Below are 25,564 nucleotides of genomic sequence, written 5' to 3'. Positions count from 1 at the left end.
CTGTGAGCTTTCTTGAAGACAAAGCATCAGGTCACACAAAACAGTCTTCCGCCACGTTAATGGTTACTCACTGCTGTGGTCCAGCCTCCGAGGCACCCATAGCCAGGGTAGCTCAATTTGGAGATGAGCTCTGATAGATTTTAGCTGCTAATCCCTGCAGGACACGGTGGCCTTGCATTATAGGCCTGCCAAATGTCACACACTACACAAGGCTTGCACCTCACCACCAGTGGTGACTGCACACTTGCCTGCATGCTGGGCACGGCGTCTCCAGCTCCAGCCGCAATCCATAATGTTGCTGCTCGGGGACCTCAGCACCGAAATGGGGCTTGTGCTTAAAGGTGCCCAGGAGAAGAACTGCCAGTGCTGCAAACCCTGCCGGGGTGGGTGACTCAGTCTGAAGCGAAGGACGATGCTGGGGAGAAAAGCAAAGACAAAACCAATCGTAGTGCAGAGCAGAAAGCCTGAGCGTTCTTGTTTTGAGTGGCAGGGGTGGACGCCAGTGCAACTGCAACTGCTGCAGGGCTGCGCTCTGCGCCCTGCTCAAAGCAGCTACGTGCCAGGGAACTCGGCACTGACCTGCGAGAGCCTCCTACCCACACGTGCATACACATGTGCCCTCAATTGTGGCCTCCACATGCAGGTCCCTACCTTCTGCAGGGATGTTTCACCTCGTTGCCGCCCTTGGTTTATCCCTCAGCTGCTGCTTTGGCTTCTAGTCACGTTAGTCCCGGAGAGGTTTTTTCCACAGAATTTCTACTCCGACCTTGACCTGACCGAGGGAAGGGGATGTGCAGAAGGTCACTGGGTAAAAAAGTGCTGATGTGGGCTATCAAGCAATGACCCACTTCAGGAGTGCAAGAACCTTCACATCTAGTTCTTGCAGGACTTTCCAGAACCCCTGTGTTCAGAGATGCACAGTAACTTGTGCAAACACATTGGAAATCGAGATCTGTCGGCCTCTAAAGCCATTCAATTCTCTACTAATTTTTCTTTCCAGCCTCTGCATCTACAACTACTGACAAATCACGTCCAGCCTGTTTTTTCTCATTTGCGAATTACGACTCAGCTGAGTCATCCTAGCCTCGATCACACATCACCAGGACTGATGGCAGCAGGGACAACCAGAAAGAGTTAAGCCCACAGGGCTTTTCCTTTTCAGATCAAAGCACTTCATACAAAATATTTCAGCAAAGAGCAAAGAAAGCTGAAGCAGACTTTGGAGTGTATCAAAATTGGCAGCAACTTTTTATTAGCCTGAAGGTAAAGCAACTGTAGTGTATTGGGATTTTTTTTTTTTTACAGAAAGGAACATTTTTGTTTATAGAGTAAATACGCTTTCGAAGTTTTGTTAAAAATGTAAGGACTGTTCTAAAGCATGCTACTGGGCTGCATTTGATTAGGATTCCTTCCTGCTAGGATAGATGAAAAGTCACTCTGTTCAACAATGTGGTGCTGAAGGGGTTTCAGTGAAATCCCAGCAACAGGAGTAGGAAGCATATGTTTTGGTTTAAAACGCTGAGGAAAAGAAACTCATTATTGCTTCAACTTTTTCCTTTCCTTACCTGCATTTTTAAAGGCTCCTTGAATTGTCAGTGCTTAGGGAAGAAGCAGGGGAGTCACACAATCACCACAAAAAGGTCTAGCGCAGTGTGGGGTGAACTTATGTGGCCTACAAACAGCCCTTGCAATGGTTTGAGCATTCCAGTTCTGCTATAAAACTACACCCTCGTTGATGCATCCCCTTTTTGCTAGGCACACATACATGCTTCGGTTCAAGTTCAGAAAATATACGCAAGCAAGCGACACCAGGTTTAACCACTAGAAATAAATAGTTCAAATACCAGGGAGAGGAGTGTTGTCTCACTCTCTGTGGTAGTGGTATTCACTCCTTTTTAATGATTTGTGGGTGTCTAACCATTTCCCATTCAAGGTATAGGCACACTACAGCAGATTTAGACCTTCCAGCAAGTTTCCTTTCTCTGATTACTTTTCACAGACCCCTTCAAAGCAGTCCACAGACACACACGAGCTCACAACTTAAGCTCAGGAACTGTTGCATGCAGAAAAGGAAACATGAAATGGAATAGGAAAGGAAAACTTGCAGGAAAAAGAACAAAAAGGCCTGAATCATCTGCCAGATATCACATCTCATCTCACTGCCAAATGCCACGATCTGTCATCAGTTCACGCACTGGAAGAAATTTTGGGTTTCTTCCAGGACAGCAGGCAGGGTGAGGATCACAAGAGTACCCCACAGCCAGTGAAGATCACTGCCAAGGTCTATCCTGCGCTGAGAAAACGGCTGGGGAAAAACATCCCTTGGGGATAAAACTGCCGACATTGCAGTCTCTTGTCCTTTAGAGGTGTAACAATACCAACGTTCATGCCGAAACCCCATATAGGATCTGTGACCAACCCACTGAAAGCAGTTACCTGTGTCGTCCTCAGAAGATTTTCCTCCTCTATGAGTTTTGTTTATGCACATGGACTCATAACACTCAACATCAAAGCATTTGCTCCATTTATATGACATCACATATGCACACATATACCATGATGCACTGCAGAAATAATTATTCCTAATACAGCGTAGCTAAGGTAGAGACACCACCTTCCCAGAGCAAGGAGGGCACTGCGTGTATGAGAACGTGGTCCTCACCAGTCACAGTACAAACCAAGAAACTACCCAAGCCAACTTCTAGGAAACAGCGAGGACTCCCACGTAGCACAAGAGCCTTCAGGCACTCGGCGTGCTCCGACACTAACCCTGTCCTAGGGGTGAGCCTCCACACCAGGCCAGCTCTTTGCCGTGAGAGCCAGTGAGCCACTCCACCAGGCCAGCCTGGTGGTTCAGGCACTCTCTTGAAAGACAGAAAAACACATCAGCTCAAAATTGTTTGTTCCAGATTATGTAAAGTTAGGTCCATTTATCTCAGCAGACTCTGTAATAAAAGGGTTATTGCACCTGAGGGGTTAAAACTCCTCGTCAAGCCCAAACATGCCTACCTACCACGTTCTCCTTTGTCCAAGGGCCAGCGTAATCCAGGAGCACTCAACTGAGTAGGTGATATCCAAACAAGATGCGTCAGATCACTGGTATGTGGATATTGGACAGAGGGGGCTGAACTGCTACACAAGACCATAATCTTTGTTGATGTGACACTGCATTCTTACACCATGTAACTGCACACATAGTAGAAACTACTTCGGATTTTATTTGCGCCAAGGCAGCTCCTGCCAGAATTAAGACTTTTAACTGGAACAGACAACACCACCACTCTTGACACTTCACAATTTTTGTCCAAAGAGACCTTTGCCAAGGCAGAAGGCTCTTTACTTAGAGGTAATCACCAGAAGAAATCAGACTCTGGAGGTGAAGGACTGCCTCTGTACTAACGCAGGCAACGCTCTATGCTTAAGAAGGCAATTCCAAACAGAAGTAACATGAAAATCCATGTGATATCCTACAGCACAAGAAAGACTTGTGGCCTCTGGGACACACAGTAAGGACAAGGCTGCAATTTTGAGCAGACATAAGCAGCAAGTTCTGCTTCTCTGCTGTATACCTGCTATTCTCAAAACAAGCTACATCTCAACGATGTCTTACACATCAGTGTAACCAAAATTTGAGTGCAAAATTTTTAAGTGACCAGATACTCCAAAGAGGACAGCTATATAGAGACCTAGAGAACTATTCATGGTTCATGAGCTAATTCTGAATAATTTTAATCGATTGTACAGTTTTCTGCACCTGGTTTTATGAAGTACATTATATTCCATATAGACATGATGCCATCTGGTAGATGAATGCTATCTTCTGCCCCATGATGAAGCAACAAGTGATCCCGTAAGGCTCTTACTGATAACTTTTCAAAAAGATGTATTCTTTGGCTAATTGCAACATGAAAGACTTCTTGAAAGAAGCAGAATGCACTCCAAGCTTTGCACATAGGGCGCTCAAATTGTTTTCACAGACACACCAGGATCATACTGTAACAGAAGGATCTTCCAATAACACAAACTTGACTGACACATTTTACTTTTACTTTCCAGTGTATAAAATCTATTTTTGCACTTCTCGCTATAGAAATAAGCCACAAGTAAGAAGCAATGGATTAGAAGCTAGGCAGAATCCCTACCATATAAACTGAAGGTAAAGGGTAAAACCAGGGATGGTGAAGTCTCAGCTAAAAGCTTTCATATACAGCAACAATTTCGTTACATTCCCTTTCCCATAGCCAGGTACAGTAAGTTAGTTACATTAACTAACAGACCTTTTAAAAAGTTAAAAAAAAAAAAAAAAGCCTAAACCCAAAAGAAACAAATAAAAAAAAAAAAAAAAAAATCACATCAACTTTAATCTGTGCACTTCCACCTGAAGAAGAAAGCCTGAACACAGTAGGCAAAAAGAAAATCCTGTTTCAAGGAAAATACCATTTCCAATATTCATATACTATGCCCTAGAGATTCCTAGGACTGAACCGCTAACACCTGTATGCTGCTAGAAGCTTAAGCATATTGTAAACACATTATCTGCTGCAAGCAGGATATTTTCATATCGGGCTACCTGAAAACCTGAATCTGAATAAAAGTTTAAACCAGTCTCCTTTTGCAATTCATTTTACATTTAAAAACAGTCCACAGTCAGATCAGTTCCTTTCAGCAAGGCAAAAGTTACAAGCTAACAAGTGTCATAGCAATGATTCCTCAGTCTTCATCTTTTTTGTTTGTCCATTCGACCCACATTGCAGATCCTGCCTTTTCTTTTTCTGCTGCTGTAACCTTTCCTCTTTCCTCTGTAGGTAGGCAGCCATGTTATCAAATGAAGCCTTGTAGAGACTGCTGTAGTGGCTCTCTGCGCCAACAAAACCTGCAATTGGGCAAAGCAAGAACACAAGACAAGTGTTATTTCCCTTAGCAGTCTCACCAATTACTTCCTGTACTGTAATTCTAGATAGTGGCATTTCAACTCATTTACTGTGGTCCTATCCACTTTACTTAATATCAGCATTTGCACTGTATAAGCCTGATTTGTGTTGGTAAGCATCTGTCCTGCATTCACACAGCCAAGCACAGCCCCCATTTTTAAATTCGCAGAGGCAAGCACCTGACATTCAAGCAAAGAGGGCACACAGCTCTTTTTACATGTTGGACACTTGCAGAACTTCAAGGTTCCTGTTTTAAAATGACTGCTGTCACCACTTGTTGTTCCCCAAGACTTAAGCGCTGCAAAGGGCATATGCTACTGAACTATGCTTAGCTAACTTGCCTCCTAGAGTATTAAAAGAAGCTTAAAGAAGTAGACTTCAAACAGTGATGTCCTACAGCACATACACATTTCTAAATATCCACCTCAATGGTTCTGTTACACCTTCTGTGAACCCAGCATAATGTTCATCACACCATCTCCAAGACTGTAAGTTTAGACAAGTTTAACAGGGGAACTAACTACTTTCCAAAAAACCCCAATCAGATTGTTTCTGTAGAGAATACAGAATAAGACTAGTTGGCTAGGTCCACATTTCAAAAAATTTTTAGAGTGGTACCTGACAAAGTCAGTTACCTCTAGTTCTCTTTGTATTCCTACCTTTTTCCACTTCCCAAAATTCTCGATCTTAAAGGGCAAATGCAAGGAAATCCAGTATTTGCTAGGGTTTGGTCCTGAAGCTAGTGTGCTGCCCCACAGTAATGTACATACAACATCCCCTTGTTTCTTGGTACACAAACAAAACAACTTTCCCTCACTGGTACTCAGCAAAGCGCATGCCTTTACTTTTGAGGGTCTTGCACTGGCATAGTAACCAATTTATTGGCCTCTGGCCCTGCGAGAAATTGCATGCTGTCAGGTTGAATAGCCATGCTGCTCTCTACTTGATCAATCTGCACTAAATCTTGCTCTATCTTTTTCTGAGATCAGTTATAATAGAATGTCAAAGTGTTTAACGTGTACTTCAAGATTGACCTACACATCTTAAATGCTACAGAATCATCAATCAGGTGAAACAAGTTTATAAAAGGACGATATACAGGCATTAAGACTGGGTTTAAACAATATAATCATCACCTTTTTTAAAAGAAGTAACTACTTTTTCAAGCATTAATTATGCACTAGCGTAAGTGCTCATCAAGTGAGCCAGCCCTTACTAATTAACAATAATAGACCCTGTCATCTGAGCAGTCCTCCCTTCCCATCTGCAGATGCAGCCAGCTACCATGTACCACAGTAATTTGCTACACTGGCTAATTATGCTCAGAACCTCTTCCCCTGCCTGCTCTTTTTACTCTTCTGTTGCTCATTTTCACTCAGACCTCATACTTCTAATTATCTGCCTGGCTGTAACTATCAAGTCTGCAACATCTACATGCAAACAATCTCCCTTCTAAAGGAGTACTTGACTTCCTCTTAAATTTCAAAGATTGTACCAACTTAATGACAACTTAATGACCAACTTAATGACAGATACACCCTAAACCATCCAATACTAGATATTAAGGAGACTTTCCATTAGACTGCCCATTCCTGCAACAATTCCATCTATGTAGGTTAATCACCTTTATGTATGACCACCAGGAACAGACCAAGAGACCAGTGAGGACTGTAACACCTTTTTTAAGGAAGAAGGTTCCCAGTTTCGCAGCAAAGTACAGGAGAGACATTTCAATTAATCAACTCTCAATACATAATGAGACATCCGCTAGCACATGCCACAACCCTTCTCTCCCCTGCAGCCATCACTGCCCTAATTTCAGCTTTTAAATAAAGTTTGATGGTTTTTAAATACAAAAAATCCCAGAAACATAGGGTGCTTCTGAACTAGTAAATCATGTGTTATTTTTCTGCCAGAGACTGGAGGTGGGGCAGAAATCAAGAACAAAATGAACCAGCCCTGACAGCAATCAATTTCACCCCTGATGATACCATCCAGGGTCACACCCTCCGCCCACAGCAAGCTCCACATAATCTGCTTTGCCAAAGTGGACCCAAATGGCCCATCTTTACAGCAAAGCTGCTCCTCCCATGGCTATTCCATTCTTACTCTCTCTGCTGTACTTCTGATAAAGTGTCATGCCCAAGTAAGAGACAAGACCACAAACAACAGTATTCAATATTACAGCAGTAAGACAGACTCCAGCAGCTGTCATAGGGTGTTTAGATACATCCCTGTGATAAGGTGTCTATGTAAAACAGCTATAATGCTGTAATTCCGATCTAAATACCTACACCATTTTGTTGTAACAGTAACCTGAACACACTTCATGATCTACACTAACTTCCATACCAGATGGAGTGATGAAACTGAGAAAACTGAAAGTGACTTCAACAGCCAGCTGAGCTGACCTGAACTCTGATTTTGCTCCTAAAAATTATGCTTTAGCTGTAAAAACTGCATTTCCTGGGCCTCTAGGCCCAATTTCTCACCTTCAAACACTGTCCAGTTGTCTTGAAGATATTTTGACATCTTCTGTAATCCTTTGTCATCAGTTACAGGCTAGGAAAAGAAGGAACATTGTTTATTATTCCCAAAATACCATGCAATCTCATGTTTCACAGCACACTGAAAAATGCAACAGCTCTCAGATGAGTACAGTGAAACGAGAGCAAGTGTAAGCCCTCCATGAAGTCTTTTAGGCTCCTTTTTTCCAGGACTGCTACAAAAACCTGGCCTGAGATCATGTGTTCTGCTGGGGAAGCTTTGCAGCTTGAAGGAAAAGAAAATGGATTCCCACTCACTATCTGTGAGGAAAAGGAATATCACGAGGAACACAAAAAGGTCAGAGAAAGTTTTATTTAAAACCACTTCACAACTACACCATCATTAACTGGGGACTTATAAGGATAACAAGCGAGTTTCTAGTTGTTTAATAGGCTATTACAGAGAACTTGATAGCACATCCCTCAAATTTGACTCCCCGTTCTCAATGAAAAAAAAATAAAAATCCCCTAATGCTTCCAGAATGCCTTGTCCCCCAAAGGATCCCTCGAAAGGCAGGCACAGGAAAGGCTGTGTGGAAAGCATTCCTGAGCAAAGCACAAAGGGATTTTGTTGTTTTGTGGTTTTTTTTAAATAATCAAGTGTAGCACACAGAAAGCACAGGCAATGGTTTAACGTACTGAGTGCAACGGCTGACAACTACTCTGTCTGATCCTGATATGCCAGATGTTAGCTTTACCAGAGAAGAGACTGGTATTCATGACAAGCTCTCAGCAGCTTTGTGTTATACACAGGTGAGAGAAGTAGATGTGTATCTACGACTTTTATTCAGTCTCAAGACATAGAGAAGTGTGCCATTTAGCTTTCATGGAACATAGTTTACTCCATTTTTGTTATGGCCTCAAGACAACACAAAACATTCAGGATGTTAGCATAACAGAAGTATCTACCTTCCACTGTCCATCACATGGTCTGTACAATTGAAGAGGAGCTTCACTGTCTTCCTCCAAAATCCATAGATCTCCCGTTTCCTCAAACGCAATGTCCCAAACTTTATGTTTCAAAGAGATTTGCTGTCTGTAAACTAGCTGCTGGGCAATGGCATCAAGCTGAAAGATGTAGACTGTGGGAATACTTTTGAGAGGAAAAACTTAATTACTATTATAACCAAATCCACCTACAGCCATCACTTGTACAGCAAACTGCAAACACCTACTCTAATTTCAAACAGAGCCAAAGCAAAGTCATTAGGAATTGCAAAAAATACCCTAGCACTTCAAGTGCAGTTTGCTTATGTGATCTGAGACAGAAGCTGTAAATACCTAACATGTCAAATGGCTTTTCGAGTGTTATATGAAAGAAAAAGCAGTCAACGCTGCCTTTTCTTTAAAAAAAAAAAAAAAAAAGGTCGTAAAGGGAACTTCATAAGGATTACTAAGGATTTATATAAGGAGTGTTGCATCATAGCACACTGACCTACAGGACTTCATTTGAAAGAACATGTAGCTGAGCACCGGTGAAAATAAAACAGGAAAGGAATTACATGCCGGGGAGGGGAGGAGGGAATGAGAGGGACAGGAAAACCTTGACACGGCTGAAGAATAGGACTCTGGCACTGCACTCATCTCCACCTCTTCCATCAGCACTCACTCCTCTAACAGCCACAGCCTCTACGTGCAGAGCTTCCTAACCTCCCTCAGACAGGTTCCCAGTGTGCCAGGCGGGACAGCTCAGCTCCCTCCTGAGTTGCCTACCAGGTCCACATGACAGCACTAGTTAGAAACGCTGGGCTGTGGAGCTGGAAATAAAAGCCTGATGCAGAGCACAGCACAGCCCCTGGGCCAAGTGACAAGGGCATAGCCCTCGGCTGACATGGCTTCCCCTTCCAGGGCCAGTTTGGATGCCCATGCCCAGGCAGAAAGCCTGATGGGAAGCAGCTAAGGCTCCTTGCTCTGGTGAAGAGCAAGTCTACTGAGGGGATAGATTGACGATTTCACTGTACAGTCAGCTCTGGCAATCTCTCCCTTTCCTGTTGGCAAGCTTTTGTCAGGAAGAACAGCCTCCTTGGCATGCTTAAGGTGCTGTGGAATGAGAGGGGAAGAAGGCTTGTCCATCCCCGCAAGACATTTCCCTGCCACTCGGATTTGTAAGGTTCCTCAGTGCTTAGGCCATTCAGCTCCCAAGCACTCTCTCCTTAGGCAAACACGTACATTTGAACCCAAAAGTCAACACAGCCTCTCGACAGTTTTAAACTGAAGCAACGCTGTGGTTTTAAACAGAATGGCTGAACCCATTTACAGGAGCAGAATACAGTAACAGAAGTTTGGCCGCTCCATTGCCACAGCACCCTGAACAAAAACACACGGGTCAGGCAGAGCGATTTAGGGAGACATCCTGAGCATCGAGCAGTGCATCCTAGTCTTGCGTTTCCTCCTGTGAGGGAAAAGCATCACAAAGTCTGCAAAACTTAACTAAGCCAGGTACCCCTCACACTCACCTCTGCACTCAGACCAAGTACAATAAGGACTCAGAGGCTCCCTGTGAGGCCACAGGCATGCCTGGGATGCTCAGAGACCCACAGTACCAAGTACTGCAGGCTAGGGGAAAGTTAGGACAGCCAACAGGGAAAGCTGCTCTTGCCTTTGCAGGAGCTGTGATGATTTTAGCCATTATTCCATTTATTCTTACCCATCACAAAGAACAGCAACATAACCACCCTGACAGCAGTAGGTTATTCTTGACACAGGGTATTTCTATTAGGAAAAGAAAAAGAAACATCCTTGTAAGTTAAGACCATTTATGGGCAGAAAATTCACATTCCATTTCATGTCTTTAAAATTTAGCAGATGTCTTAATTTACAGCAAGTTAAGCAACATAATTAGCTTTAAACTGCAGTCAAGTATATTTTTGTACCAGTGTTTGCTGTTTTATGAAGTTTTCCACGCTTTTCCCTCCACAGCCATCCAAACAGAGATCAAATGTAAAGGTTTTAGTGAACTACTCTTAATAGACAAACTAACAGATGAAGGAAAAGTACACCACCTTCAAATATTCTCTCCTGCACTGCTAATGGCAAAAACATCAACATTAAGCCTGCTCAGCCAGAATATCACACTAGCAGCTTAGAGATTATAAACACAAGCCATTAGCTGCTGTTATGTTTGTTAAAAAAAAGAAGATAGTGATGCATAGCTAATATCCTTGCTGTGTTGTCTCTGGTGTTCTGAAGAACAAGGCAAGACTGCCTGAAGCCATTTTCCTCATTAAAATAAAAAACACACCAAAACAAAACAACAACAACAAACTCCCACACCCAACAACAACAAAAAAACCCCACACCACACTCCTAATTTAAAAGATACATAGTTTTATCTGGAAGAGAATCAGAGAAATACCTTTGCTGCACAACCATACTACCTGAAATATATAGCAACTGATTTGAGGCTCAAGTGCAAAGCAAGAACTTGGGAGGAGCAGAGAAGCTGCAAGAAGATGCCCTAGAGTGCTTTTTCAAAAGTATCTGTTATATAATGTGAAAGACAAAACTGCAAAGGCAAAAAGGCTGGTTCTCAAGTATATTTTATAAGTAGCGATAACACCAGCACTTCTGATTAATAAAACCTTCCTACTAGAGAAGCAGTGAGTTATTCCCTTTAGGTCAGGGAAAATAGATCTTCTTGACGCTCTGCTGGCAGAATTCAGATGCATCATGTCCACTTTCCTTTTACCCCCTCTCCAGCCTTCACCTCTTTCCCTAACACAACACTGGTCACTAGACAGAACCTCTGGTTCGCCAGCTTAAGCTGAATTTGCGAGTAACCACAAGATTTTACCCTTTGAGCTACCAGCTGATGTATAGACATTCTCAGGGTGCTTGTTTCAGAATTTTGCAATCAGTATAGGAAAGCAAAACAAGCTGTACAGCTTCTAAATATTCAAGTCAGCAAGTTTAATACCAGAAGCTAACTATTTTGTCAACAGCACATGATGCAACTACTAAAAGATAAACCAACTGCAGGAAAGAAATTTAATTAATTGTATAAATATAGCTGAAAACTAGGGTTACACAGTGCATCTCCAGCACATGAGGAAAAAAAAAAAAAAAAAAAATCTGTTGTGTGATACAATCTTGTGGGGGGGAAGCAAGAACAACAGCATGCACACACTTTTCACTCACATAATTGCCTGTTTGGACAGAAGAGGAGCACTTTTGAAAAGACATTATCAAAAGGATGGTATGTTTCAGAGCTCTTGAGAACAGATGGGACTAATTTCTTGCTACTCTGCAGAAATACTAAGTTGTTAGTCCATATTTATCATCAGGACCCAGGACCCCTGTTTAACATGGACATAAAATGCTTACGGTTCCAAATACCAGGTAGGACGAGTGGGCTGAATCTGAAAGGTTCTCTGTAGCTAATACATCTAAATGTAGTTATTGCAGTATGGAGCCACTTACACCACAGCTTTAGAGTAGAACTGACAGCTCCTATTGTAAACCACCAGTGGGTTCTTTAGACATTTAAGGGAACAAGCCAAGACATATATATATATTAAAAAAATCCAAACCTCTGATATTTATTTCTAATAACAAAGCTCTGCCTCTCTCATGACAAACATGCAGGGCAAGTGTAGCAATGGGAAGTGCCACCTACACAGCTGAGTGCTTTGTCAAAGAGACAAAGGGTTCTGTGAACTTGAAGTATGCAGCAGCTCTCCCCCACCCTCACTGGGGGAGGGAGGTGGCAGCTTTTTTGATTTGAACCAAGTGTTACTCACAGCTGGATGGAGACAGGAAAATACATCTTCTTTGCAAGCTCTTTCCTTTCCATGTGTGGGTAAGTTAACAATCAGCCAAGTGAACGCAAGCCCCAGAGTAGTATCTTGTTCAAGGACAAGCCTGTGAAATCAGTTAACTTAAAGAAGAGCTACAAGAGCAGTCTGTGATAAACAGATGTTCACCTGATACTCTCTGAACTTATTCAGCATTTATATGACACTGTTATCAGCCTGCCAACACCTTAAAATTAACTTTTGATGTCCTCTGTAAGGAGAGGTGACCCTATGAAAAATTAATGTACTGGAGCACTGGGGTAGAGTTGTGCAATTCATGTTCTGGACTTTAAACAAGCTTCTGCTGTCAAGAGGATCAGATGAGGTGAAAGCTCTGAAGTAGGAAAAATATTTATACAGCACTACAAAATTAGAGAATTACTCCCATTCTAGTGGGAAAATGAACTGAGGATCTGCAACCCATCAGCTGAAACCAATGCTACACTGCTCACAAACACTCCTACATTCCCAAAACAGACATATATTCATCATCTGCCAAGCAAAATAAGCCCACATTTATGTGCTCACATAACCCACCATTACTGATGACTCCATTATCATTGTGCTTCAAGTTGTGTTTCAAGCTTCAGTGCATTCACAGTGGTTATCAACAGTAAAAATGAAATGCAACACAAAAGAAAAGAAAAAACACTTATGTCCTCATCTGATCTTTGGTTGCCAGAGTCATTTATAGACAGCATGCTGTCTGTAGGTTGTAGTTACAACCTACAAAGTGCTGACTCAAGAGATTTTTCCCTTAAATTCAGACTATAAATGTCACACTCGGTTGTGAAGATGATCTTTGATACACCTGGATGCACAGCATGGCTAAATACTACCACCAGATATCATCTCTGGCATTTCTAGCACTGTTATGCCAGCAAAACCCAAGTCTCCTTTCCCCTTTGGTCCTGCTGGCCATCAAGATAGTAACTGTTCTAAAAGAAGTACATATTGACACCTGTGTAGCAATACAGCACAAAGGTGGCAATGCACCGCATAAGGTTTACATCTGTCGTTTATCTCTCTGTAAACCCTGGGACACTGTCTGATCACTGTTCCAAGTATGTATGAAATCTGGAAGTCAACTGAGTCTTTTGCACCCCTCAAGCATTGTGCAAATTTAGTGTCATCAGAGACAGATTTTAAAACACCTGTAAGAGTGGGCAGTAAGCAGAATTTCATAGATTCAAGGAACAGGCCAGCCTGAGGCTTCCAAGACCACAGTTAGGAGACACATAGAGCAGTGGAGAGAAGAACTGCAAAACACTGCAGGAATACAGTTTATTAACCACTGTGTTACATTTATTAACCCACAGTTTGTGGGTTTTCCCTTTCTGTCATTGCTTACTCACACCGAGGTAAAGAAGCTAAACAAAGATTCCTCAAACAGTCAAAGGGCACCCCAAATTTCTACTGAGAGACTCAACCAGCATAAAGACTATCACATGGAAGGGGCTTCATCAGGTGTTAGGACACAAGGCAAGTATCACTAAACTACATTTAAAAGCCTTCAAAAACATTCTAAGAGAGTCAGAGATAATTTTTTAAATAGCTCTTGCTTGCAGCACCAAGTTTTTTTCCTCTAACGTGTTAGTTTATCCAATACTACGTTCAAGGTTTATTATATAATTTAATATTATTTTTTATAAACTTGTTTGTAAGCAATGGAGTTAAGATTCAGTGTGAGATCAAGCACGTTAATTTACATGCAAACTATCTTACTAAATGCTAAGCCAGTCTAAGCAACAAGTAACATTTTGAAAATTAATATTAAGATTCCCCACTTCACAGTTAGTTGCTTATTAGTCCTCAATAATCCAATAAAGCTAGAAGACAAAGTATTTTAAAATAAAACCATTCTTCTCTCCAAAAGAAATGCCTTGCAACATTACTGCAGACGTGGATTCAATGTCTATCAAACCATGTTGTTTCAAAGCACTCAATTCATGAGCTACTTTTGAACACAAAGATAAAACACTTGGGCTTTGAAACTCCCCAATCCACTTATTTCCAGAAGGCTATATGTGGTAAAGTAATTATGTAGGTTTGCCTCAATGTTAACTATCCATTCCTCACTCAAATCCTGCTGCGCCTAGACTGTAAGAGGATACCAGCTAGATGGGCTTGTCCCCCAATTTGGTACACCCATTTTTTGCCTGTGAAAAAACCCCAGAAATAGCTACTTCAAAGCGTTCAAGCACTAGACTCAAGCTGAAATGAGTCTGAGACCTTGTGAATGTGTACAAGAGGTCTCTGGCTCAGGTGTGCTTTAAAGTATACTTTCAAGTTCAGGAGCAGGCTAAATTCTCCATATATATACTACCCTGAATTCCTGCTAACAGGAACTCTAGGCCAAAACTAACATTTCCAGTATGTAAGCTTTGAATGCTGTGATGCAAGTGGCTGCCTTCTTGGGCTTATGTACGGACAGAAAGTTGCACGTTATTACTCCAGCACAAAGAACAACTTGCTGATATCTTCTACACAGAAGAAACCTTGAGTTGTCAGGTCTGTCCCTAGGAGCTTGGTCTTCCCACAGGTTGTGCTCCCAGTTCATTAACTAAGAATCCCACTAACAAGATCAGGCCAGACCTACATGGACAGCAAAGAATCTCAGAGATCCCCACGAATGGCTCCCAACTGCTGGGAGAGGCCAAGCACAACACACTTCGACTAACCAAAACCGCAACAAAACACAAGGGAGGAAAGACAGAACTTTTCAATTCCATTTCAGCCTGGATATGAATTCCAGAGTGGATTTGCCTCAAGAGCCATGCATGGCTACAGGCTTCCCAGTCACCTAACAACTGGGAGACAGCTGTGGTCTTCAGAGAAAGAAGTGTTTTTAGAGATTCACGTGAAAAAAACACCCAGCAGGATGGGTGATAAGATGAACAACTCCTAAATGACCCAACAGATTAGCAGCTGGCTTAATATGATGTACACAGCAGGGACAAGAATGTGCACTGTTTCATTGCTAATAGGTCATATGCCAATTCACATGACAAGAAAGAACAAAACCAAACATCAGTTACTACCAGAACCACTGCTCACATCAGATTAGCATCCCAAATCACAGTAGCACCCCAAATGCATACGTATGACACCAGTCATGTACAGGCTGCAAGCTAAGGAGAGTTCCTGGGGTATTCAGTTTTCACATAGGACTCACATTTTAATTTTGGACACTACCCAGCTTCAGAACAACCCAAAGGAACAAGCCCAGTGTTTTGACTCCACCAGGCAGTAGGATTGCAGGTGACTGGTTACAAATGTTACAAAGCTTCTTTTTGCTCAGATAAATTGCAACTTTAACACTTGAAATTCTAAGTATTTTTAAAACTGGGTGAACTTTTAGATCTTTCGAGTGTTACAAGATATTTTCTGGCTACGAGACGAAGCCACCTGTGTTTTTGGAAAAAATTTCTAGTGAAGGCTTTGTCCAGTGCACAGAACTTGTATTTGGGAAGAATTACAAACAGCTTCTTTTGGTCACTGCTTGGTACTTTTTAGAAATGCACACAAGACACAGGAATGCATTTCAGGGACTTTCTTCCTTTCCTGAAATTCCAGGCTATTGTAACAGGTTCTAGGTCCCACACAACTTCAAAACCCACCATCAGAAGGGAGGCACTCCTAACAAAATGCAACAAATCCGTTTGGGAGTCACAAGGATCCAGAGGTTAGCAAAAGCACTAACACAAATGTGCGTACCTGGTCAGTTTTGGTTGTCTCAGGCCTACAGATGCTACTTAGGTGACAGCAGTACACTTCTTCTCCGCTTTTGTACTCCCAAAGTCTCAGTGTCGAGTCCTGGACAGATGGAAGCAGACACAAATCTATTAATAACAGCACCTCAGGCAAAGAGAGGCCACTCATGGCCTTCAGCTAAATCCTATTTCCCTGAAGAGCTTCCCACAGAAGCTGCTAAATAGTCACTTAGTTAAGACCTCAAATTGCAGATAAAGCATTTTAATTAACATAATTTTTCCCCTCCATTCTAAATTATTCAATCACGCTAACTTTAATTCTCCTTTTGAAGTGGAAATTGGGTAGCTGGAGGAGTGCATTTCAAGTCTGACTCAAATAGCGCAGTAATACATGTGCTCAGTGTTTTAATGGCCATTCTTTCAGGTTGCCCTTCTCTGCCCCTACTCTTGTTATCACCCAAATTGTCATTTGATTTAGTAACCTCCTGGAGAGAAGCTAGAGTCATCAAAGAGCATTTGCTAAGAATGAAATACAGCCGCACACAGCACTAACGCTAGAGTTGCTTGAAGAATTAGAGGAACAAGAGCCAAGAGCCTTAGGGAAGCAAGAGCAGCAGCTGAAACCAAATGCTAAGTATTATTATGATCTTCACATCTTCACAGAAAACATTATTTGTTTCCTATGCAATTTTGGTAGTCTGGGAAACAAAGAATATTGTCTCCCTTCTTCTAGACCAACTCCATCTACTCACTCTGTACAGGTCTGGCACAACAGCAGGATGCCATCAATTTAAGGAAAGGGCTGGTGGGAGGGAAAGGAGGGAACACTCACTTCTTCAGTCCTCATTGGAGCACTGCATAGCACTGCCCTGCAATCTCTACACAACATGCACTGGACATACACTGAGGACATACATACAAGGACATAATTCAGAACAAGTCTCACAGGGGAAGGCAAGTGGGAGGGTGTAGAGTGAACAATTTTCTCATCTTAAAAGCTCTAAAAAAAAAAAAATCTGTGATTCTAAGGCCATTCATTCTCAAGACACTGATTGTCATGGCAGACTGGCATAATACCCATTTGCTTCAAAGTTGTTTAATAGTCCAATGATTAAAGTTTATCTGTGCTCCAAAGCAAGAGTTAATGATGAAGAAATACTAAGGACTTTGTGATTCCTTCATCCCAAAGATCTTAATAAGAAGCTAGCCTTGCTATAAACACAGTAAACAGCTCTTATATGATCTAGCAATAGAATGACTGAACACTGAACAGAAAGCTGAGAAAGGGGGGAGAGAGAGGGCATGCTGTAAACCATGACAGATTATTCCAAGTATCCCAAGGAACTTGCAGGAAACACAAGCAAACAATGGTTTTAAAGTCTAAATTTTCAAGAAAAATACTTTTTTGAAGAAATTGCAATACATACCCCAGAAGCTGACAACAGCAGATCAGGATAGTTGGGTATTACAAGTATTTTGCTTACAAACCTAAAGGGAAAGTAGTCAAAAGTTGAACTCTCTTGCATGACACTCTGGTCTTTAAACACACACAGTAAGAGAAAACACCAATTTTAAAGAGAACCTTATAATAAACAAACAAACAAGCAAGCAGATTCTCCACATCAAGCTAATTAGGAGGAAGAAAAAAATATGTCTACAATACTTAATACAGTGTATATACTACACAAACTACTGACTTTCTACTTAATAGAAAAAAAAGTATTTCCCCATCTGCACTCAAGGAATTCTACTGACTTCCTCCCAACTGAGAACATTGCCATTTAGACCAAAAAATGCCAATGGAGACAGACTTACTTGGGTAGCACATTCCCCTTTCTCAATTCATGATGAACATTAAAAACATGAATCAACAGATGCTTTTAAAACACAACAGTGATGACTCAGCTTTCAGAGTAGCAGATCTCTCCCATCACATTTGGAGATCATTCAAAAGCAATCTTTACAAAATTTTAAAACATGTGGCAATTTACCACCAGTGTCTACATTCACCCAGAAACCTTGTTTTTCAGAAGTATGTAATACTGCTGTGTCTACCATGACTTGTCTTTGCTGAGTAATGAGGACCTGAACTTCTGGAGTTCGTTATTATCTTAGAGCTCAGCAACTAAAAACATAGTGACTTGAGCAAAACATTACCTAAGTGAGACAGTCTTGCTTTTGAAAACAGACTTAATTTTGAGGCCAATAAAAAAAGAAAGAGAAAAAAATAGAAGAGATTTGGTCACTGTAATACAAACTTTCATGACAAAGCAGTAATGGCAGGTGCATGCAGGTGTAATAGATCCAGCAAAAATCACCATGCACCCCATTGAAAGAAGAAAACCCAGGAGTGTGAAACAAGACAACAATTATAGCTGCTTTATGTAATCCTTTGCTTATTCATTCCTAATTTAAATATTGAATTTTTAAAAATATTTCAATCAATTTACACTAAGTGCCTTTCCACTCTGTGGCCACTAATGAACTCTTTGTGCAGACACAACAGCCCCGGTTTAAATGTGTCTTTCCAACCATCAAGTTCCGTTCATTAGAAAGTACAACTGTGTACACAGTAGGTGGAACATCAGACATGGCTCTGTAAATATGCTACAGAAACTGACCTGATCAAAGACTACTTAGATCTTTAACATGAGTAGTCTCTTGCTTTTGTACTATGCCAATTCTACACAGGTTAGACTACCAAATGATGTTATTAAAATCAAACTGACACTCCAAATTAATCTGTGTCCTAAATGCTCTACTAAAACACCTTGGTGGGCAAGTTTACCCACATCTCAAGTTCTCTAGTCACACCGTCTTTCTTTAAGTCTTGTTTCTGATATCGTGAGTTGACTGTACCACATTGCATCATCTTATGAAAGAATGTGCCTGGAAGGGTGTTATCCCCAAGTAACTCAGTGGCCAGACAAGCAGAATTACATGCATTCCCTGCCCTATGCAGGGTCATGTCTTCTCTGTTACCTTGTCACTGTGGACTTAAAAATGTAGCAGTGGACACACAAAAAAAAACTTGCACAACCCCTCAACCCTACTCAAAAACCCTAACAACTGACAACAACAAAAAGCCTTCAAAAGCCCACAAAACCACATAGAGGTGGAAGGCAAAGGCAAGAGACTCTGAAAATACTACAATTCATAGACATTTTAAGCAGCAAAATGTAGGGGGGAAAGTCTTTTAAAAGTTTATTTGCCATGTCAGTCTTCTTCATGGGAAAAGGACTACTGAGACGAAAAGGGAAAGTACAGTCCCTCCTGTAGGCTGAAAAGGAAGTCCTGATAAACTGGCTAGAAGACAACCCCCATTCCTGTTCCAAAAGAACTACCAGTCTCCTAGCAAGTCAGAGTACATCTGAATCACATCAGTGTAGCTAGCAGGTTGTTTTGCTGCCTTCCACTCTTTAGATCACTGTAATTAGGACCTTTACTTCAGGATGGAGAAGAAAGGAAAGGAAGGGAAAGGAAAGATCATCCTTCCTGTTTTGATGCAGAGTGAACCCTACGTTTCACTGGACTTAGTAACACAGCAGCACATCACCTTTCTACAGGGATATCCCCTATGATCCACCTTCCACAGATCCTTCTATTTGCCTGAGTGTTCTTCCTCATAGCAATAGAACCAATCTCAAGTAAAACACCAAGTCCCTTTTCTCAGCTACCAGAAAGGCCAGGTAACTACATTAAAAAACGTGATTCCTTGAATCTATTTTATGGGACCATTTTGCACACTCTAGCTCACTGCAGTCTAATGTCCAGGCAGGAAGAGTGCTCTATCCTTCCTATTGATACAGCCAGCTTTTTCTGCATTACCACAGAACCTCCAAGTCTGAGCTCTGCATTGAGATGCCATTAGATCAGTGTCTGTTCAAGCCACAAAGACTTCCTAAGATTTCCTTTCCTAAGGCTAAGGCAGGCTCCATCCCGAACTAACGATCTCCAGGCTTTGGATTCTCTTGTGGCCAGCAGGTCAAGGGAGGTAATTCTGGCCCTCTACTCCACTCTGATGAGACCCCACCTGGAGTACTGTGCCCAGCTCTGGAGCCCTCAAAACAGGAAAGACAAGGACCTTTTGGAGCAGGTCCAGAGGGGGGCCACAAAAATGATCAGAGGGATGGAACACCTCTCCCTGTAAGGACAGGCAGAGAGAGTTGGGGTGGTTTAGCCTGGAGAAGAGAAGGCTCTGGGGAGACCATATTGCAACCTTGCAATACTTAAAGGGGGCTTATAAGAAAGATAAGGACAGACTTTTTAATAGGACCTGTCGTGATAGGACAAGGGCTAACGGTTTTAAACTAAAAGAGGGTAGATTCAGACTAGATATAAGGAATTTTTTACAATGAGGGTGGTGAAACACTGCAACAGGTTGCCCAGAGAGATGCCCCATCCCTGGAAACATTCAAGGTCAGGTTGGACGGGGCTCTGAGCAACCTGATCTAGTTGCATATGTCCATGCTCACTGCAGGGGGGCTGGACTAGATGACTTTTAAAGATCCCTTCCAACCCAAACCATCCTACGTTTCTATGATTCCAACATAGACCTAACTGTTGTTTAATATGATTTAAGGAGACAATCATTTCATCCACTGAGGCACAGTGAAGACCTGCACACAATAACTTCTGCACACAACAAACTTACTCTTTGTGTCCCAGACAGTAGGATACAATATTATGAGGAGCCTTTGCCAAGCTGACTCTGATCTTCTCATCTCTGTCCGCAGTTAGGATATACTGGTCATCAGGACTCAGTGTCTGTTGGTAAAAGGAGAGTTTTAGTGTCCAGTAGTTCAATGTTTGTTTTAATATAATTCTTGCTAACCAGGAAAAAAAAAAGATAAGCAGTAAACTATCTGTTTCTCTTGACTCTGAATGGCAGGTGCAAACATTAAGCCACGCTTTTCCCCTGACAATGAAAGCATAAACCTTTACAACAGTAACTTCCTCGCTTACTAAGACAAGCGACACCGACTACTGGGTTCAGTGAAAGCTACTGAGCTCCAATGGTACAGGCAGAAGTCCCACTGCATCTTAAGAAGAAAGAAACTTATCACATTGAAGAGCCCAACTGACATGACAGACTGGGTGAATTCCCATATACATTCCACCACCAAGTCTTCTGTGACTGTAACATGAAGACTTTTTGAACACTCCCACTCCCAGAACAGATAACCCTTTGGTAAGCTTGTTTCTTTACCAAACTCTGCAGATACAAACTCAGTAGGAAGAAATCCAGACCACATACTTCATTTATATTAAAAAAACAAACCCCCAAATCTAGGATAAGAGCAATGCTGAAAGACCCAAACACAAGCAGGAATGCAGGTTTGTACACTAACTGCAAGGAGGCACATACTTACCACATCCAATAGCAGAGACAAGTGACCCAGCTCAAGTTTTCCATCTGCTTGGGGTTCTGTTATTGAGTAAGAATAGACATCACCAGATTTGTCTGCAACCAGAATCTTATCCTCTGCAGCTGTGATAATCAAGGAAGTACATCTCCTGCTCACAGACCTGAAAGAAAAATGGCACAGTTTGAACAGCTCTGGATGGCAGCTTCAGCAAGCCTGGATTCAGACCCAGTTAAACAGACCAAGAGACTGGACAAAAAGCTCTCAGATGCAACATTCTTGAAATGGCAGCAATGAGAATAACGTTAAGGGAGGGTATGGAGCTGAAATAGCACTTTTGAGACCAATTAAATGACTAAACTATGTAATAGCAAACATCTGGGGGGGGGTGGAAAAAAAAAAAACGGAGAGACCATTAAAGTTGCATGCCTGCATTTTGCTTAGGTACTTTCTCAATGGATCATTTTGCCTCGGCAGCCTGCCAGTACTCTAAAGAAAGCTGGCAGACTTTCTCAGACTCTCCACAATAAAAATACAAGTTAAACACGTAGAAAAGAGAAGACAAGGTAGTTCTCCTAGTAAAAGTCCTTTGCAGCAACACATCTACAAACTGTGTTGAAACTAATTCTCCAGTTGCCACTTCGTACTGTAAAAGGAAGCCCTTCCTTGTGAGCCTCAAGGATGACTCCTCCCCACATCCAGAGTGAGAGCACCACGCTCTCAGGGTATGGTGTCCAGGCAAAGCCCTGAACTTGAACTCTGAGTTTCCCTCATCATCTGCCAGTATCATATAGTGCCAGCTGCCAGTGTAGCAGGTGACAGTTTTCTTACAACTTTTCAGATAAATGTAGGGCCATACATGTCAGAGAACAAGTTTCAAAAAAGGTTTAATCACTTAGTCTGGAGAATGCTTCTGCAACTTAACAGCTATTGTTATTACTGTTATTCTTTTCTTTTCATAACACCTCTTTTCCAAACCCCTCTATGTCCTGTGTGTTAACATAGGACTGTGGACACCGGGGATCGTAGGGAATGGACATTTCTATTCACCTACTCTGAAATTCAGTGATCATCTGGTGGCAAAAGAACAATATACTGTACTTCAGGTAGGAAGACAGAAATTCTGTTACTTTTTAGTGACTGTTTAAAGGAATACCGTAACAATGGGAAAACGTATTGGACAAGAATGCCTACTAACAAACTGCAGGCTCAGGGAGCACAGTTTCAAAATAGGTTACCTTGCCAACAAGAAAAAGTCTTGCTCCAAGTTCACTGTACTGCCTTTGATCTTAAACACAAGGATTCAAAAGTTCCCCTTGTCTGAAATGAGCTAAATACAAAAGCTAGCACCGCATGAAAACTTTTATACAGTGTGCCACAAAACACCAATGCAAATTATATAGCTCAACTTTGGCATTCTTTTTTTCACACAGAGACCCTTTTGCCTGTATTCCCAGTTCCCTAACAGGAGGTAGTGACATTCTCAAAAAATCCCGCTGTCGTCCTAGCTCATCTTTCAGCAGAAAACTGCATCAAACAATTACCCAATGGCATATTACAGGCAAGACATACAGGGCAAGACAGCAGGGAAGACAGAACGCAGAATGAACGAATTTGCCATTTCTGGTTTTGTCAGTGATAACTTACTCATTACAAGATTGGTTAACTCACCAAAGGTCCATCACATACCCTATACACACAGCCAAGCTGACAGAGACTCCATTTCGTTTTGCAACCAGAGCCTCACATTTGTCAGAGACCACCAGAAGCAGAGACATCACATGCTGAGGTACTTTCTCAGGAAGCCCTTCCTGGTCCTCTTTTTTACAGGCAATTGTCACAAGCAGCAGCAGAAAACTTGTAACTGGAGGACCTCTGGTGGACAGCTACAGACTGTTTTCTCAAGAGGACCGTACTACAGAAGGAAACAGTTGGCAGCATCTCTGAAGACATGCTTTTAAGAGAGTTCACAAACTCCCCAAAACATCTTCTCCAAATCAACAGAAACCGACAATGCACCCACTAAACTGCTCAGCATCACTCTTACGGGCCCGACCTTAGTGTTCACTAGGAGTGGGTAAAGTTTCAGTTCTTAAAGATGCAAATACTGCCTTTTGGAGTAAGAAAAGAGATTAGCCTTTCCTTGGCCAATGATATAAACATGTGCACTCCCATTCTTGGTGTGGGGCATACCACACATCACTTCTTGACAAGTATCTTTGAATTCTCAAGAACATTAAATTTGTTTGAGCAAGAAAAAAAAAAAAAAAAAAAAGAGGAAGCTTAGTGATAACAAATGGCAACATCCCAAGTACTACTATTTTATAATTCTAAATTAATCAGCTGTAACTCCATAACAAAGTGACATGCAACATCCTGCTTTCTTACCTGATGCTAACACATTCCCAGGAAGGTTTTGTATGGAACAGAATCAGATGTTTGCTGTCATCTGTCAAGGCAAAATAATCTCCTGATGGGGAGAAGGCAAAAGCTAGGATGTCATCACTTCCTTTATCTGTTGGTTTTCCATCCTGCCTAATAGAAAGAAGGGGAACAACAGTTGACAACCTGAGAGTTACTGAAATCCTTAAGAAGAGAAGGTTGTTCCCACACCACCAAGAAGGAGCATGAAGAACAAAGTACAACGCTAAAAGTTTTATTTGTGTTTAAAATGTTGACCCAACTTGAACATTAGTGCAAAGAAAAAAGCCAAGAAAAAGGAAACTGATATAAGGTCTAAGCCTGCATCATTACCTGGTTAAAAAAAAAAAAAAAACAACCAACGCTAGAGTTTGTGCTGGCAGATCTTAACACAAATTTAGGGGAAAGCCGTAAAATTGGCTACAGGTAAAACAATGTCCAGTGGTTGAATTTAAACTAAGAAAATTACTTTTTCAGGTTTTGAAATCTCATGACTTAGAGAATAGACCTGAAGGAGGAATTATATAACTGGTTTGGGGTTTTTTTCTGGCTTAGATGGTCTAATAAAAAATGCAGCATTCTCCCATAAACGTCTTGACCAAGAAGAGTTATACAGAATCATTGATTACACTACTGGTGTTTCTCTAAAAACGAAAATTATGTAGAGTCTCCCCTCTAGGATGAAACACGAAACAAAAAAATACATACATATATATCCATCAGGGTTAGCAAAAACAACCTAGCCATCACCTGATCAAGGAGTCATCCCTAGACTTTATTACCTTCACTGCCACATAACCTCAGGAGGAGAAGCACCCTCCAGGAAAACAGCAGATTACCTAAGCAGATTTTCTCACCCTTTATTTCCTAAGGTCTTCTTCTCTGCATTGATACAATCGTACACGAAGAGACTATCATCACTGCAAATAAAAAACAACAGACTAAAACCACAGGAACTAGAACCACCATGAGTTTAACTACGACGAGTGTCAGCTCCTTTGTAACATGCTATTATTTCACAGTTATTTGCGCAACTGACCCCTATTTCGAGGAACCACCCCTGTGAAATGGGCTCCTAAAGTGCTACGGACGCGGTAGAAGTTTAAAACCTTGGACTGTATGCAGATGCCGAAAAAAACAAGTTGTCACCTGTTGGCAAAGTAACGGTGATATTTTACTTTTGTCAGGCTTAACATCTTCGTCACTAGCAGCCACCCTGTTGTTCACACACCAGCGACGCGCGTCTCCCGGTGCGTAACCGCGCCAGAAAACCCTTAACGACTAAAAAGCTTTGAAGCGCTCTGTCAGCACCAGGAGCGCACACAAAGGCCCTGCCGGAAGGCGGCAGCAGGCCGAGCCTCCTCCACCCTTCCACCACCTGCCCCCCGCCCGCCCCGGCACTCGCTGCGGAAGCCGCGGGGGCCGCGCAGCGAGACCCCGCGCTGGGCCGCGACCGGCGGGGCGGCCTCCGCCGCTCGCATCCGCCGCCCCGCCAGCGGGACAGGCCCCCGCACCCCGCGGCCGCCCGCCCCGCCCGGCACTGACCCGGCCTCCCTGTACCGCGCCGCCAGGAGCCGGCCGCCGCCGCTGGCGGCCATCAGCGCCCCGCGGAGCGTCAGCGCCGGCCCGGGCCCGGGCCCGGGGCCGCGACCGCGTCCCCCGCCGCCACCTTCCATGCGTCAACACCGCCACGTGCGCGCCACGGCGGGCGCAGGCTACAGGCGTCACGGCACGAGGCGATGACGCGGCTCGCGCGGCGAAGGAAGGCCGCGGGGGCGAACCCGTGAGGGAACG

The 25,564-nt window shown here is 42.5% G+C and overlaps 1 protein-coding gene across 3 annotated transcripts; it reads right to left on the bottom strand.

Annotated features, from left to right (window-relative positions):
* Positions 1-1,224: 1,224 nt before the first annotated feature.
* Positions 1,225-25,471, bottom strand: WDR4 (WD repeat domain 4). 3 transcript variants are annotated; one of them, XM_052793828.1, is made up of 11 exons: positions 25,316-25,470; positions 24,628-24,690; positions 23,738-23,884; positions 21,356-21,512; positions 20,638-20,750; positions 17,411-17,471; positions 15,988-16,086; positions 10,125-10,189; positions 8,387-8,570; positions 7,424-7,493; positions 1,225-4,873 (listed from the first exon to the last, which is right to left on the bottom strand). In XM_052793828.1, exons 1-11 carry the CDS (start codon positions 25,444-25,446, stop codon positions 4,695-4,697), a joined length of 1,269 nt encoding a protein of 422 aa, XP_052649788.1. In that variant the 5' UTR covers positions 25,447-25,470; the 3' UTR covers positions 1,225-4,694. The 3 variants fall into 3 exon arrangements, with proteins under 3 accessions (XP_052649788.1, XP_052649790.1, XP_052649789.1); XM_052793830.1 differs by lacking the exon at positions 25,316-25,470 and adding an exon at positions 24,920-25,014; XM_052793829.1 differs by lacking the exon at positions 24,628-24,690 and having other exon boundaries at positions 25,316-25,471.
* Between the last annotated feature and the right edge of the window lie 93 nt (positions 25,472-25,564).

Source organism: Harpia harpyja, chromosome 8, assembly GCF_026419915.1.
Source record: "Harpia harpyja isolate bHarHar1 chromosome 8, bHarHar1 primary haplotype, whole genome shotgun sequence".
NCBI lineage: Eukaryota > Metazoa > Chordata > Aves > Accipitriformes > Accipitridae > Harpia > Harpia harpyja.
This window is presented reverse-complemented; position numbering and strand designations above follow the sequence as displayed.